Here is a 17,472-nt window from a genome sequence, read left to right on the forward strand (position 1 = left end):
ACAGTTACCATGGCACCCAGGACACGTTACCATCGAAACGTGGACATGAAGTTTCGATGTCATCGTGATGGCTCTAAACTGGTATATCTGACGTTTGCCACCTAACACTTTTTAACTCCACGTAGGACTTTATATCTCCTACCTAGGACTTTTTAATTGGCACTGGGATGCTCCCGTAGATACTTACTAATTTACAATGTCTGTTTACATTTCCCTATGGTTAATTTATGACAAACCCGATCCACGCAACTGTCAATTAGCAAAATATACACTATAAATAGACATTTTTCAGATTTTTGTCTAGGCCCATCTACACTACTTTTTTTTCTTTTGCTCTTTTTTGGTACTAAGCCATTTTCCTTTTTTCAAATTATATATATATACAGGCTCCCTTGAGAAAGATATGTACAACATATCGAAACGTTGGGCAGCTGGCTCTTTGAGCTATATATATATATTTATATAAACATTTTATTTGTATATGCAAGTAGAATAGTATCAGAGGGGTTTTTTTTTGTTTGTTTTTTTTAATCAACAACAAAAAAACATCCCATTTGTTTTGTTACACTCTTAAACTTTGACGCTAGCATGTACCCATTCAAAGCTACCAGCCGTTTCGAAACACATAAAGGTTGCGCTTTTAAACCCAAGCGAGAGAGAGAAAGAAAAAGCAGTTACTATAGAAACTGGCAGATCTGAGCATTTCAATTGACGGTGCTGTTAATATAGCAATGAGACCAGTCCGTCTCCTTGGAAACAGCAACATAAACGTTTTGCAGAAGAGTATCAGTTTTGTACACCCACTCACCAGTCAGTGTGATGGGCAGCACTTCTGAATATAAACTGTGGTTAATGCCTGCGGGTATGAGACTTCCCCTGGAATTCTGCTCAGGGACGAACCCAGCGACCTATACTGAGACTACAGTCTAGATTTTCCACTCAAACACTATTCCCCACATGTCAGTATTACTACATGAGAGAGTCCTCATTTTAACAGTGCAGCATTTCATTTACTGTGATCTGTCCTAGAGCTTTAGTATCATCATAATATTGCAGGCACGAAGCACGCAGGAATACAGCGCATTGACATTCGCTACCCGACATGCATTTACAGAGCTGCTGTGCATTAGGAGCAAGATTATTGCAATATCTCCTTGCTGCTTCAGAACTTTTAGAGGTGAGGCTGCTGGACGGAAGAGTTCCTAAAACAAGAGTCTCAGCCCGTCTGCTTTCAGCATTTCACTGGATGGAATCTATTCTGCGCTGCAATGACTCTACACTTTCAACCATTAGGTCAGTAAGATTCCAGTCACCACTGCTACTCCAGTTGATTAAAAGGGAAGGGCTCTGGTTTGTCTCCCTGCTCATTTTCACTTATTGCTTGGTGTGTTTATAATTAATGCAGGAGGGTCTAGTCATTGCTGGGATGGATTCCTTGTAAGCAGGTGCTCAGTTTTCAGTGGAGGTTGCTGACAGTAGTGTTGTAGCAACTGTGCAAGTTAAACAAGTGCTTTTATTGCCTTATCTTCACATTATAACATTTAGAAAAAAAAAAAAGACAGAAGATAGAGTGCAGAAAAACAATCTTATAGAAGAAAGAAAGACTTCTCAGCACTGGTAAACAAATGGTAAAAGCTGTAGAACAATCAATAACAATGGAAAAAAAAAGACACTTATTTTCAAACTCAATTTAATTTTATTTTCTGAGGTACTGAAACACAAAGTGCTAAATCCGGAGAGATCAGTCATTCATAAAGCTTTTTTTTTTTTTTTTTTTTTTTTTTTTTTAATATATACACACTGTGAAAGACACTTCGGTATGTGCTGGACAATACAAGTCAAAACAAAAGAGAGAAAGGACCCTCACCCCCTCTCGCATGCCCCCAATTCCATCCCAAAGCACCCCCGCTGTCGTACCAAGAGACGAAGTCCATAGCCAGGTTCTCTGGACCAGTTCAAAGGGGGTATACAGATAAAGTAACGGGTGTATGAGGCAAGATGATCCTGGTGATATTTCTGATGAACAGCAAGGAGCTTCCTAAAAGCCCTTCTAGATGGTCAGTCCAAAATCGACTTCCTTCGTCCCACTGAACAGAAAACTGGCTTTCAGGACTCCATGTTGGTTTGGCTTGACCAGGCCCCACGGTCAATTGGAAGGCGACTCTAGGTGGAAGGGGGGTGCAGTTTGTTGTCTGGGTCAGAACTAAATCCCATTGTGCCGACCGGCTAAAATAAATTCCTTGCAATGCAAAACCTGCATTTTGTTCCCCCCCCCACAAAACAGATTAAGATCATGCAGAGGCAAACAAAGGTTTGAGTCACTTCTTACTTTCCACCACAATTTACTTAATTGCTGCACAAATATGTTATGGTTCTTTGGCAAACCAATAGCTGAAATAGTGCGCATTTTAAAAACACAGGGCTGCTTTATCCAGAAAGCCTCAGTCCACCTATGAATGCATTGCAATTGTATGCTATAAGCATTCATCAGCGTGCCAATTCTTAATGCATTCCCCCCAGTGATGCAACAGGGATTGAGCAAGTGAAATGCCATTAGGGTAGAGACACTGTCCAGCACAGACTGCACTGTTCTTTATACAATTTTATAAACGAAAACCTTCAACTTTTTACAAACTTAATTCTGTAAAAAAAATAGTATAAAATTCTCTTTTCACATTCTGTATATATAAATCCAAAAAAATAAAAAATAAAAAAAGAGACAGGCAGTGAAGACAGTATCACAAAGTGACTAGAGTGTGTTGCAGTAAAGTACAGTAGTGTTTTTTATTATTCTTTTTAGATAACAAAAATATAGAAGTTCTGAGATACCCTGGGGGGAGCCTGGACAGGCCACACCCAAGCGTTTAAGAATACACACAAAACAAAAAGAAAACTCTTAGAAAAAAAAAAGTGTCTTGCTTTTGGTTCCTGAACTGAAGTTTTATTATTTACAGTAGTCTATACAACAGGGTCATTCACAGCCATGTGCATGATAACTATTCACACAGCACATCTAAAGTGAGCAGTGACTATCAGCCTCCACTAATAGACAAAGACCTGGCAACTATCTCCAGTGGAAACAGACTTCAACATGGTAGGCAGACCAAGCAGGTTCGCCATTTTACAATATTTACAACTCTCCCGTAGATGTGACTGCCAGTCACAGTTTTAGAACGCAGCGCTGAAATGGGAACTGCCTACTGAAGGCAACACCACTTTTTGCACTTTATATATACAGCATACACAGAGCAGAAGAGGATTCTTGAACAGAATATGGGCTGATCTGTCAAACCACTTCCACTTGGCCTCACCCACCCATAGGTCATGTGCTTTGGCTGCAAAGCAATCTGGGATACGCAGTCCATTTTTGTCTGCCACCTTATCAACTCCTGTGTTGAAGTAAAAATGTGCAAAAATAAAAATGATCATACCAGTAAAAAGTAAGGTATTTGTGTCAAGCCTCCCTCTTCCCCCCCCTTTACAGGTCTGTTTTTTAAGATCGTTTCAATTTCGCAAGCTTCCGCAAGAGCTGCTGTTGTTGGCACTTCAGCTGCTTCCTCTCCTGGGTCTTGTGCTTCTCGCTGGCGTGAAGCACCTTCAGGTACTCCGTCGCCTTGGTGAGGATGACCACTTTGGGAGTCTTGGGACAGTCCGCCAGGTCTGGGATCTCGTCCCGCAGGGCCAGGAACCTGGATCGGAGGTCGTTGCGCCGCTTACGCTCCAGGTAGTTGTGGGTCTTCCTCTTGTCGGTGTCCTCAGCGTCGGAGCTCTGTGGGCTGGCCGGCTTGGAGCTGTGCCGTCTCTGCAGCAGTGCAGGTCTGAAGTCCGGTTCCTCCGGGGGAGGGGTGAGCGGCTCCTGTTTGATCCTCTTTGGCTGGGGCTCCGGGTCGGGGTAGCTGTCCGGCGAGGGGGCGGCATAGTTGTGCTGCTGCTGGTGGATGGAGATGTGGAAGCGTTTCATGCAGGGGTCGAGGGGGTCGGCTCTCACCGTGATCGTCACCGGCTTCCTCCTGTTCTGCTTGCTCTCCACCGTCACCACGTCAATTTCTTCATCTTCTAGGAGAGAAACACACAGGTGAGCTTATTGAAAACCTATCGACTCATTCCGTTAACTGGCCCTCTTTACATGCAAGATGACTGAAACACCGGCACACGTTACTCTACCGAACCTTACTGGAGCTTTCTTCTTAACTGTACAACTTAAGATCCAGTCATTTTATTAAACTGTTCCCAGGGTATGGGCAGTTTTTGCTCGTCACTCGTTTCAGTTTGCAGCAGCCGACGACTGGAATGAGTTTCAAGTTAAACTCGATTCCTATATCCGAGGCTGCTTTTAGCCGTCTCACTGACCCCTGTGCCTGCCAAGCTGCTGCGGAGTTTGATGTTTCACGACTGAGGAGGTGTTCTTTGAGTCTTTATTTCTTGTGTTTGATGTTGTTTGCTGTAGTGGTGTGAGCCTCTTGCCAGGTTGTAAATGAGAATGTGTTCTCAATTGACTCATCTGGATAAATAATGTCGAAAGACACAGCTCACGCTGTTGCAAGTTTTCTCTGTGCAAATCAAAAATATATTTTATCTTTTTTTTTTTTTTTTAAATCTAGTTTCACGTGTGTGCTTTACGGTCTATGTGCAGTTTCATTATCACAACACTTCCTTATAAAAAAAGACCACAGCAGCCACCAGAGAAACTGCCATATCTACAGTTACTATTAGTTCTCTGCTTTATCCCTCAGCCTCCTGTATGAAAGTTCACACCAACTCAATATTAGCAACCAGTTTCATTTTCAACCAACAGAAAAACTCCCCCCCCAAACACAATCTAGAGTAGATCTTAATGGTATGAGATGTGACTCTCGAAACCACTAAAAATGGCTTGCAAGTACTTCTGTTTTCAATCTACAGGTCAAGGTGTTATGCTCGTGTGTGGAAATGCATCTGGACGCCTGTGAAAATCATCTAGCTTTCCAATGAATGGATGTATTCCTCTTTAAAAAAAAATAAGACATGTTTCAGACAGCAGTCAGGCAGGTATCAGATAAGAAACGTTTGCACACAAATGGTCTATCCAAACTGACTGACCTGAAGGGTAGAAAAAACACATGTGCCTGCTGAGCAAGCTGAGCTCGGGGCGTTTCCCTGTTATCTTTCCTATGCGTGTGTTTGATGTAGCTGAAAACTGTATGTGGAACTGCATTCCGTTGTTTCAAAGTGGATTTGCTGTGAACTACAGCAGAGGTGGCCAAAGTCGACCCTTCCATATGGCTTAAATGAACCAATTAATGAAACCCCCTTTCACACATTGAAGTAGTTAATTACAGTGATTAGACACCCCTCATCTGTGGTCTAATATTTACAGGAATACTTTTTTTTTTTTTTTTTTTTTTTTTTTTTTTAACTACACATGTAATTTATTTTGAATAGTTGATCACAATGAAAAGAACCAGTACCGAGTAAAATAATGTAGTGTAATGCATTTCCATAGATTTATTTTTTAATTATACATCTTAACCTTTAAGAGTCGATATATATATATATATATATATATATATATATATATATAATATATATATATATATATTTTTTTTTTACAAACTTCCCTGGGGCGAGTGTGAAAGCTGCAGTGGCATTCGTGTTGCATTGTCCGGTAGCGATAGCGTTAATTTGAAATAAACCGAGCGGAGGGGTGAGGGTGGGGGGTGGGGTTGCTTTGTCACCGCTGAATAGCTCTTTCACATGGGTGACGCGCTACTTTAATGGGCTATAAATCAAAGGGGGGCAGGCAAGTCCCGCCCTGTCTTTATGAAACGTGGTTATCAAAGAGCAGAACCGGCAGAGATGAGACAGTATAGCTCCCCCATGCGAACAGCAAAGAGGAGTTATAGGAACACAAATCAACCGTAGTAGCGGCTCGTTCAAAACACGACCATTTGCACTCTTTTTTTTAAGGCTACTGTTGGTAATTGAAGTAGCAGTTAAATACAAGTTAAAAACAACGGTTACAAACTGTACTCACCGGCGCACACGCCATGAGATACTGCCTGGTGTAAAATTAGAAAACATTTGCTTTGGCTTTTAAAAGTTCCCTGCGTTTTTTTTTTTTTTTTTTTTTTTATGTTTGTTTTTTTATTTTATATGGGTTTATTTTCGATGTATATAACGATTATCATTCATTAACTTTAACACAGGATATGGAAGAGCTCCTATGGTATTCGGCGGTGGTAAAACATGGGGGGAAAAAAAACCCAAATGCTTGTTGGTTTAACCCACAAAGCTGGAATCTGGCACTTTTTAATTCACAAAAAAAAGTTTAAAGCCGCGCTCTCACAATCCACGCGGTTCCTCATTCTGCTTCACACTCCCCCCAGCCCCCCCCCGCGTCCCTCTCATTGGCCATTCAAGACTTTGAGCGCAGCGGCTCAGGTCCCTTTGCTGTAAGCGTGTGCGTGTGCGTGTGCGTGTGCGTGTGCTTTTGCTGGCGCAAGCTATTGTTAGCTACTAAATACCTAGACCCTTTGTTCTTGGGCGTTTCCAGTCCGCAGCGCAACACGTGTTAAATGTCGAATCATTCCTGTAATAACAATTCTACTAATAAAACTTAGTTGAAATAGACACATGTACTTATAGGGTTCTTTGTGTTGATATTACAGGGTACTGTTACTAGATGCATTTAATGTGTACGATTTATTTATTACAAATCACACGAGTATACTTGTTGCAGAGATTCGTATCAGTGCAATAATAATAATAATAATAATAATAATAATAATAATAATAATAATAATAGTGCAATACAGCAATTTTAGCAGAGAATCATTCCCGGGGAAACACATCCGCTTTGCCCTTTTAAACGGACTGGGACGGTTGCAACATAACACATGGGCGTTGAGCGTAAACAAAAAATGCTGAATCGTTAAACCGTAGCCTCGTAAAAAATACATAAAAAAAATGTAATAAAAAAGCTCCAGAACAAACTGTACTCCCGATCTCAAAAACAGAAGCAACGTCTTTGCAAACAGCACTCGCACAACCCAGTTATGCAACTTCCTTTTTCGTGCTCCTCGGTGAACCGGTTGGTCGAGCGCAGTTCTCGCTTCCGTACCCGGCATACGCAGCAGAATATACACGGACAGTACTTCACACCGCTATATGGGTCAAAAGAAACACAAAACAGCGTGTTCCGGAAAGAAACCCTGCCTGGTTTATCAACTGAAACAAAACAGCGCACTACTGCACCTGTACAGTAAGGGACACATGCTTCACTCCTTCACAAACATACAGGTTATAGAAACAAGGCGTTTGGCTGCCTATCTTGGTGTTATCTTACCAGAATCAGTGCGGCACTCGGAACCCGAGGACGCTTGATTTTTGCTCCTAACGGTGAACGGGTTGGGTAAGACTGCTGCAGGGTCCACACAATCCGCGGCAGGGCTGTTATTATTAAGCGCTGACGCATTCTGTGCAGCAGCCGCCGGGTGGGCGCCTGGGCTGGCCGTGCCCGTCTGGGTCGTTTGGGTGACCCTGGCCCCACAGTTTGAAAGCCGCTCGTTTACAACTTTCTCTAGCCTCTGTGTGGCCGAGAAGCCACTCCACATGCAGTCCTGGACGATAATCGAGCTGAGATTGCCAAAAATCTCCTCCGTGTCGATCTTGTACGTCCCTTCCTCCCCGTGGTCCTGACCTAAACACTGGGAGACCCATTCCAGCTTGTCCCCGGCGCTGGGAGGCGATTGCAAGCCACCTTCCAAGGACCAGATGGGCGACATGGGAGGTGTGGCTACTACCAGTTCAAATTTCTTCCAAATGTCTTCGCTGGGAGCCGTGGATTTGTAAAAATCCTCCTCCGAGTCGTGGCCATCGTAGAAATAGTGCTGGTAGCTGTCGTATTCCATCGCACAGATATCATGAAGCGGGTCGCTTGAATTTACTCCAGGCATGGGCGGCTATGACGCTTTTGTTGTGTCGAATCTATAGTAGAAAAAAATATATATTATGAGCGTTACAGGTTCAGCATATACAAAAACAACTAAACTCGTACTCTACATGCATCTGAATAAAACTATGGAATGTTAAGCATTGATATCCCTAATAAATTGGGGGAAAATTCTTTGCAAAGTCCTCCCCCCATATCAACTGTACAGAGTAGTTTTGTAACAAAGACTTCGACATTGAAGTAACACACAGTGAACCCGGCATTACCAACCTCAGACTAAATCAGACTAAGGTACTCGATCACTTTACAGCGGGTTTAAATTATATCTATATATAAAAACACACACACACAAAACACAATACACTTTACCCGCAGCAGTGACCGTGTTTACTATGCAAGTGTACGCAATGTTTTGTAAATAGTTCATGTTGTTTGTGTGTATCAAATCTTATATTAATGTTACACACCAGTGTAAAAACATTATAAAATGCCTCGTATCATAAATGCATACAGATTATTATATACTTTTTTTTTTTTTTTAACATTACTAACCTGTGATATCCCAACGAGTCCGCGGGCTCTAGGCAAATTGGCTTGTTATTAAACAACGCATAGGCTTTTAAATACAAATTGAACAGCTGGCTTCAGATAATCGCACTATTTTCAGAGCGCTATTTATATGGTGGGCGTGGACGCGAAGGAAAGGGAAAAAAAAAAAAAAAAAACAGGAAAAAAAAAAATTATTTGATTGAAAAATATCTCGATCTGTCCTCACTCCTCTTTTTGTCTCGCTTGCAAAAGTTTGGGATTTTGAATCTGGTGCTTCCGTCTCTGTTGGGTCTTAATTTCGTGCCAGATGAAGTGGTAACTTGTTATTTAAAAAAAAAAAAAAGTGAATTAATCCTTGACTGTTGCTAAATTCATAATCGTAGGTTGTATTGTAGTAGCGTGCATGTGAGGTTATCTATCTGAGGCCTCTTTCCCGCGGCAGCTTGCACAAGCTGTGAACGCAGCTAAAAAGACTGCAAAGCCGTATTAACCCGGGATACGGGAAGGCGTGGCTGATTTGCATAAAGGGCGGGTAATGATGAGATCGCCACGCCCACCATTTAAAGCTGCAGGGCTTAATCTAGCCCGAATGAAATTAACCCTCTGTGTGTTGATTTTAAATTTCATAATAACGGATTTTCACATTTAAAAAACAAACCACATTTTAATGCCCTTCGGTCAGAATGTTTTGTTTTATTGTGTTTGTTTGTTTTACATTAGAATGACAAGGCCATAGGCGAAGAGAAGCTATTAAGTATAGCATAGATCTACATTGAACATGGTCCGTGCAGTATCCGAAGGGGGTATTCGTGTGGATCACTCATTGTTCTAAGTGTCCAGTTGCTTTACAGTATAACATCAGAAGGTAATGTATATAGCACTTTCCACTGTGTTTAATGTATTATGCTTTTTTTTGTACTGTATATCATGTATGATGCATTTCTCTGTATTTAAAGTATTATGGATTTTCTTGTTGTTACTGCATCTTGTAAAGCGCTTTGAGATGGTGGTCCACTATGAAAGGCGCTATATAAATTAAAGATTGATTGATTGATTTATGTTAAACCCCCCACCCCCACCAAGAACAGCTGAAAGATCTTTTAAACAAGCTGATGCTGTGGGTTGCTGTGCGACATGCATTTGAACAGATGCTGCCTTCTCCCCCGTCTTCTGTTTCTTGTATTTGAATCCCTCTTCCCTGATCAATACATTGTGTTTGAGAAGCCGATCTTCCGCGAGTCAGGGTAGCTGCACGAGAAACAGAAATTTAAAACCCTGATGCTTTTCTTCTTTTAATCTCCACTCTCAGCCTTAGCCCTGTGATGCAGTCGTTACACTGAGTCACAAGAAAGAAAAAAAAAACATTGTTCTTTACTGTGTTAACAATGTTCCAGGGACCCCCCTCAATATGAAACACAACATAATGACAGTGAACTAGCGTTTCATTAGGTTATTAGAGGAGGACCGATGGCCCTTAGTTTAGTTTAGTTTAGTTTACTATACACTAAAGGTACGCACATTCTAGATGCTTTCTTGTCTATTCTGCAGTTGTGTTTTTTAAAGTCTCTGCAATTGCAAATAAAAGTATTTCACCCCATCACAAATGTATATCATTTTCTAAGAAACCAAATACTAGCCTGTACCATTTGGAAAATATACAAAAGAATTTGACACAATGCTAGTTCAGGGGTTATTTTATACTAGTTTAGTTTCTGAGGAACAGTAACATGATCAAGCATAGGCTTGACCAGGCAGCTATCCCTGCAGTACCAAGGTCACCATCAATGATACAATCATCACCAGACCGTTCTTGACCTTTCACCCTTTCAGGTTCGCAAAGGCCGCTATCCATCATTCTGCACCTGTATAGTGCAGAGAAGCCCACCCCTCCGAGACACAGCCCGCTTTCTAATTGAATTTCTCCAGCAGGGCTGGCCACACAGCAACCCGCAGATGCACACTCTGAAATGAAAATGGATCAGTTTGTGTTGGCCGTCTGTTTCGATTGACAATGTTGTGCTCTGCAAGTGACCGTCATTTACACACCCAAGAGAAATCAGGTGCTTAAGCAATATTGCATTCAGAAGTGTTAAGAGGTTGACATCTCTCTGTTTATCTAGTGTGTAAACAACACCTTCAAATCAAATGCCTTGTGCATTATGCAGTATTTGCTTTGGGCCTCACCGTGTCTAAAATAACTACAAATTAAATAAAAACGGATGTTTTACAAACCTGGTATTCTATATTTAACATCATCGATTCTCACACACATTTCTCTTTAGCAAGATTGCTTACACTTTAAAAGAATTGTGAATGAAATGTTTCAATGAAGTGAAGCTGCATTTTGAATGACAAGCAGGAACCGATTCCAGAATTCCTGAGGAGCTCTGTACATGATCCCTGGCCTGTCTTGGTTATCATAAGAGGAATATTCATTTCACATTCAGCGTTCCTTACATAGAATGCTCATTAACTGTACTTGCTAACAGGATTGTACGTCCATCATGTCTAGCTTTATAAAGCAAAGAGACAAAACTGCAATGTCATTCCAAAGACAATGGAGTCCTCAGGGGGAGGCTTTACCAGGGCCATTCACACATCCTGCTGCTGATCATCAAGAAAGCAATGTCCTCTAACAGACACCAGAGAGAGAGACTCCATTCACACATAGGCTTATTGTCCTCATTCTGGCCTCATATATAAATGTATCCCACAGGAAAAGTATATGAAAGTGTTGTAAAGTACAGTGAAATCAGGGAGTAGGCTAGCATTGTAAAGCTTGTGTTAAGGTACGGTAAAGATGCATGTTCAAATACACGGCACACCGTGCTAATCTGGGATAAATTGTTAGAAGGGAGATGCAACTCACAAAGCTTTTCAAGAAACAAAAACTGACTTTGCACTTCAAATGCAGGCCGGAGAAAAAGTAGTTTGGATTTTCTTTGCTCAATAGAGGAAAGCGTGTAATCCTAAATGTGTTGTATGCATTTTGAGGACCAATAAACAATGAAAACTAAACAAAAAAGCCTATATATATATATATATATATATATATATATATATATATATATATATATATATATATATATATATATATACACACACACACACATACACACACACACACACACACATATATATGTGTGTGTGTGTGTGTGTGTGTGTGTGTGTGTGTGTGTATATATATATATATATATATATATATATATATATATATATATATATATATATATATATATATATATATATATATATATGAATAGTTCCTCCTTAATGATTTGTAATGAAAAGATTCCCAATCTACTCTGCAGATCAAGTCATCCAATCACAACCAATCGGGCTTCAATTTGAATTGGGTCCGGCCAATCACAGCCCCTACTTTCTCATCTGGAGCTCTGTGTTTATAAGCATGTTTTTGCCTTAACTCCAAACCGCATGAGAATGAATGCATTGTGAGTCTGAGCGATCCCTCATTAGGCTGTTGTCTTGACTCAGCGGTGTGTCTCCCAGGAGATCGCTCTTTAAAAAAGTCATTTGTCACTTACCGGAGAGTGGGTGTCCTTACCAATGAATGAATGAATAAATCAATCAATACACACAAAAGATGTACTATACTGTTGCTCTTGTGCAAAGTTTGCACAGTTTTTTGCTCTGCATTTACCACAGTGCTAACTTAACACCATATTTTTCAAATAAATAACTCCGGGGGCTCATTTAAGAGCTCCTAACATTGTCACTTTGTTTGTTGGCACAGCAGTACCTGCTTTGTAAATAAGTTTGCTGTTTTCCAGCACAGTGTAGAAACACTTCAATTTGCATAACTTTTTAAATTTTTTTTATCTGTCCTATGATACATGTTCTTAATCATATTTTATGACTGTTTCTGCACTTGGCAGGTTTAATAAGGGCTGAGGTGGGAGAATGGGATTATCATGCATTCTGTTATCCACGTGTAACAAAATAACACTGTTTAACACTGCACTGAATCAACAAGATGTAGGAGCTGCAGCACCAGGCTGTCTGAGTGGCCGAGTGTTTATGGATTATCCTGTATTGTTTTTCTCTATCTGTTTAATGTGGTGCTTGTTTTTCATGCTGTAGATGCATCACGCTGTACCTTGTCTTTGTCTGAGTCTGGACATTATTCCCCTTAGGTCATGTTACTTCCTAAAAGGGAAGGCGGGCTGGAGAAGAAAAAGAGGCTCTGGAGTGCATTGAGTCTGGTTTAGTGAGAGCACAGACTGAGACTCTTCAGATACTCAGCACAAGTGGCTTTGATGTGCTCCTTCAGAAGAGAAGCACAGCACTGCTGCTCTGAAAACAGTGCAGCATGTTCACCTTCATCTCCACCACCCTTTATTTCATTAGAAACTTGTGCATGAGAAAACTGGCTAGGGAACAAACAAAAACAAGGAAGGGGGGGGCTGTTCTGACTTTTGCATGAAACGAACACAAATATATTAGACTTCATGCGGGGCAGAACCAGTTTTGAAGAATTTTTTTCTGTTACCTTTACTAGCAATACAAGCCCCATTTAAAGGAACTTTCGTAACAGTGACATCTTGTGGCCTGACATAAAAATATAAAAAAAAAATGACCCAAAAGGCTGAAATTCAGCTTGAATTAGAAAAGGAACAGGTTGCAAAAGTCGCCCTGAACAAAGAAAAACAAAAAACACTTTAGTGAAAGTACTGCAAACAGATAGGAGACATGGAGCATTCATACGGTTGTCATAAAGTTTGCACAGGATGTGTGGAAGTGTGACAGACTGCAGTGTATTTGCTCTGTTGATGTAATGAAATCAGCAATAAGAACTTTGTGCAGAGGAACAATTGCTCCTGGGACTGTGCATCAATAGATTGAGAAACAGGGATCAATCAAAAGCTGGCAAACATAATACACATATTAATAGCGTCCAGCAGGGTAGCGGTGCATTTAATGTATTTTAACTTATAAGAATGAACAGTAAACATTGTAAAACATGCGAACGTACTGGGGAAAGCTCCTAAACAGGATTTCAAACCTAAACATTATGACATTGTCCTGCTAAAATAGCTTCAATGCAAATATAAAAGTAAAGAGATAAATAGGGTTAATGAAAAGTAACGCCCAACAGTGAACAAGGCCGAGTCTGTTCTGGTCTGTTTAGTCATTCAGCTTCGGTGCCCCCCAGTCAAACAGCAGAAACATACAGAACACCAGTGCTGCACACATGAAGGGGTTTCTTGCATTGTGAGAAGCGGGTGAAGGGGGTCAGGACTGTGCTTTTCAATACAGTAGGAAGCGGTCTAAAAGCCCCCCCCCCCCCAAGCTAGCTATTCCCTGCAGCTCAGTTTTCTCCTCAACAGCTGAAGCCAGCATCTGTTGCCTTTGCAATCCTGCTCTAACCAGGCCCGACCTCTGACATGCAGCGCATTTCTCCTGAAGCGATTGGGGATGGATGGCAGATCGGCAACACTGGACACTTAGTAAAAAAAACGGTCAGCTCATTTCAATAGCATACACTAAACATAAAGCTACTTTTTTGAGGCACCTGTCTTCCCTTATAATAGCTTACCAGGGTGCATTTGCATTTCTAGCTCTATTTGCTAGAGAGTGTTTATTTATTGTTTTCCTTCCCTGTGAATTATCATTTGCGAGTGTGCTTTGCCACTTTAAAGTGCTTTACAGAACTGTTATTACCTTTGCCTGTCTTTTATAAGAGTTAGCCAATAGCTGAAATAAAAACTAAACTCAATATCTGAATACCTTGTATTTAATTGGAACCACAAAAAACACAAAAAAAACACTGCATTTAATTTATCTAAAACCTGAATAAAGATAAGACATTTTATTTTGGGACAATCAAAAGTTGGTAACGCTCCACAGAAATGGACCAACACAGCAAAACAATGTAAAAATAGCCTTCCTGGTCCACACATAAGATGTATAAACAAAATTTTTATTGGTGATAACTTCACACACACACACACACACACACACACACACACACACACACACACACACACACACACATATATATATATATCCAGTCCCCTTAGCCCTGGTGGGAATGAAAGGTTTACAAGCTGGCAGTCAGGCTATGAACTCAACTGCTTCAGGGGCCATTCATCTTCCCATCCATTCCCGATACTGGATCACCCCCAGCGATTTTCTTTCAAAAACTGTTCCAGATGCTGTACCTCTGAAGGCCCTGTAGTAATGTGTATTGTATTGTGTTGTAATGCGCAGGATTGGATCTCCCTTGCTTCCTATACGTTTGCTAAGGACTTTTATTCACTCTTATTTTTGCAGCTTTGCAGTCTACTCATCTTAGAGGTGCAATTGACTCATTGAGTCAATTGGGATTTGTAATTGCGCTCTGAGGGAGCTCTAATTGAACAAGGGGAAATATTGAGCCAATCAAGCAAGATAACAGCATTTGCAGGCCCTGGGTTTAATTTCTGTCTCCTCCGCTTATTAAGTGTAATTTAAGGATCTATTGAAGTCACTGAAGCTTCCTCACAGCGGTTCATTTCAGATCAGTATAAGAGCGCCTGTATAAGGGGTATCTGTTCTGGTGATCATAGATCAACAGTGTCCTAATCTGGAGAAGAAGAAACAAAAAAAAAACAGCACCAACAAAAAGACAGGAGCTCTGCGGGGCTTTCAGTTCACCGCCTTTCATCAGCGATGATTTCTGAACCAAACTTTTAATAATGCATTCAGGGAAGAAGAAAGCGCTGTAGTACACCCACAGTGGAAGCTGCAGCACTCCCACTCAATAATGCACCAAGAGGCGTTTGTAGGTTAATGTATGGAGGGAGCTGCAGGCAGGCAGGCAGGCAGCTCACCATCCCCAGGGGATCTCAGTGATCATTACTGCCGGAGACACGGACTGTCTCCAGATGAAAGGCAGAGCTGGAGCTGAAGAGAGAAGGCAGGGGAGGACTGGGGGGAAGGACAGGGACAGAGAAGAGATAGGAGGAATGGGACTAGAAAGATAGAGAGAGGGAGGAGGGAGAGAGGAAGAGGAATGGGGCCATGTAGAAACCACAGTTTGACACGCCAATTCTATCACAATGGCGTGAACCAAAGAAACACTGTTGCCAATCCAAGGAGTGCCCTGTTATACGATGTCAAATCATACCTGTGTGCAGCACAATGTTACTTCCCAATCCATTGTGCTCCCACTCTTAGTAAGCTATGGTAATTGTATAGTATAGCCATAGAAAAAAGCATGGTGGAAAACTGCTAAATGATTTTACGTATGCCTGGTCTCATCGTAATCAGTAATACAGGGGGCTGTGCTGCATGCTTCAGCTCAGTGTTAAATAAAGAAGATCACCCCACCTAATATTCGAATCCTCCTACACATTCCCCAATAGCTTATCTGTTTATCAGTAAAGCTAATACCATGAGGTCATTGCCCTTTCCATGCTGCAGACAGTAAAACAGATTAGGATCTTATCTGATCTCAGAATCTATGCAGAGCTTTCCTTAGCTAACAAGTTCAGCCCCATACTGAAGGTGCTAATGGGTTTACTGGAATGAATACAGAATCACGCTGCATTTCATCTGGAATTACATCTGAATTTCTGCCCACTCGCTGTGATAAAACGCTGCCAAGCTGCACTTCCAGTTTTCAGTGTCTTAATACTACCTGGGGAGGGGTTGAAATAAGTTGAAATAAATTGATTTTAACAGACCCTGAGAAGGACTTATCGAAACGTATGTCATTGAATTCGTTCTTTTAATATTTCTAAGAAGGATCACTGTTTGGTTTAGCAGGAGTATAGTTAGGGATGCAATATGAAATTGCACACGCAGAGGAAACGCATTCTTTTTCAGGGTAATACATTTTGAATGAAACTTAACGCAATATGGTAAGAAGAGTAACACTTCAATATTTTCCATGCGAATGGTCTTCACTAACTTAAACAAGAATGGGGCCCCAGGCACACAATGCTGGTGTCAGATCATTGTTTTCTAACCAGGTTTGAAAGAGAGATTGCCAGAGGAATGTGTTAGCAGAAGGCTGGGGAGGTATTCATTACTGCAAAGCAACTGAAGAAGCTGAACATTAACACTCCAATAAGTAAGAATCACCCTCCTGGACTGTGCGCCACTAACACTCACAATGCCCAGCTACACCAGGCTATTGTGTGGTTCAGTTTGAGGTTAAAGGGTTCTACTGTATTGTTCAGCTCAGGCTTGACTGAAGTGGTTCCCATTGTCACCTTTTGTCCAGGCAGCATATGCTGATGAGATAGAAGAGAAACAGTTACAATGCCCCCTAATTTCATTGATTTATTATTTTGTTTTATATTGAATAAACTTTGACAAATGAAAATGTTCGTCAGTGAGTGGCAGCAGTGGCAGTCGTCCTTTTTATTTCTTTAAACGTTCTTGTTTGTTTGCACTTGTTTATAGAGAAGTTTACCGTTCTCTGAAGACGCCCAAGCAGAACCTTTAGCAATGACATCACATTTGGAACCCTCATTGCACTTTGGTTCTGATACAGTTGCACACATTGTTATAGACAGAAAGCTGATTTCCAGTGCTATTCAGTGTGTCTGCAAGTGAAGTGGTATCCACACCACTGCACTGTACCTGGTTCTCTATGCTTTTACAGCAGCTGACTTTTATGTGGGTTCTGAAGCGTGTTCAGGTGTTTCCATGCCAACTTGACAAAGCCAAATCTGAGATAACAAAATCAGGATTTCTTTTTTCTTTGTATTACATTTACATGCATCTGTTGATATCTTGAGAAACTGTCTTGCAATTGTGGGCAGACTGAGAAGGGCTGAGGACAGGCACTGCTGGAATCCAGAGCCCTCAGGGAATCCCTTTCAGGAACAGGGAGTCCCCACTGTTGTCATTCAAAAGAGATCTGTGCCCAGGGAGCATGCAAATGACACCTCCTGAAGTGAGCTGTAGCACCACTGTACCAGGATGCCTGTGCTTTGCAGGGTCGTGCCTCACTGCTTTCCCCTGGACTCCCAGAGAAAGAC

At 41.3% G+C, this 17,472-nt stretch overlaps 1 protein-coding gene and 1 long non-coding RNA gene across 3 annotated transcripts; one reads left to right on the forward strand and one right to left on the reverse strand.

Moving 5' to 3' along the window:
* Positions 1-1,676: 1,676 nt before the first annotated feature.
* On the reverse strand, positions 1,677-9,120 carry myclb (MYCL proto-oncogene, bHLH transcription factor b). 2 transcript variants are annotated; one of them, XM_041240742.1, is made up of 3 exons: positions 8,483-9,120; positions 7,325-7,965; positions 1,677-4,053 (listed from the first exon to the last, which is right to left on the reverse strand). In XM_041240742.1, exons 2-3 carry the CDS (start codon positions 7,932-7,934, stop codon positions 3,494-3,496), a joined length of 1,170 nt encoding a protein of 389 aa, XP_041096676.1. In that variant the 5' UTR covers positions 7,935-7,965; positions 8,483-9,120; the 3' UTR covers positions 1,677-3,493. The 2 variants fall into 2 exon arrangements, with proteins under 2 accessions (XP_041096676.1, XP_041096675.1); XM_041240741.1 differs by having other exon boundaries at positions 1,677-4,056; positions 8,483-9,118.
* Positions 5,558-11,499, forward strand: LOC121308381. The gene is made up of 3 exons (XR_005948503.1): positions 5,558-7,240; positions 9,200-9,344; positions 10,310-11,499. It is a non-coding gene; the product is annotated as an uncharacterized LOC121308381 (long non-coding RNA).
* The last annotated feature ends 5,973 nt before the right edge of the window (positions 11,500-17,472 follow it).

The sequence above is a fragment of the Polyodon spathula genome, unplaced genomic scaffold (genome assembly GCF_017654505.1).
Source record: "Polyodon spathula isolate WHYD16114869_AA unplaced genomic scaffold, ASM1765450v1 scaffolds_669, whole genome shotgun sequence".
Lineage (NCBI taxonomy): Eukaryota > Metazoa > Chordata > Actinopteri > Acipenseriformes > Polyodontidae > Polyodon > Polyodon spathula.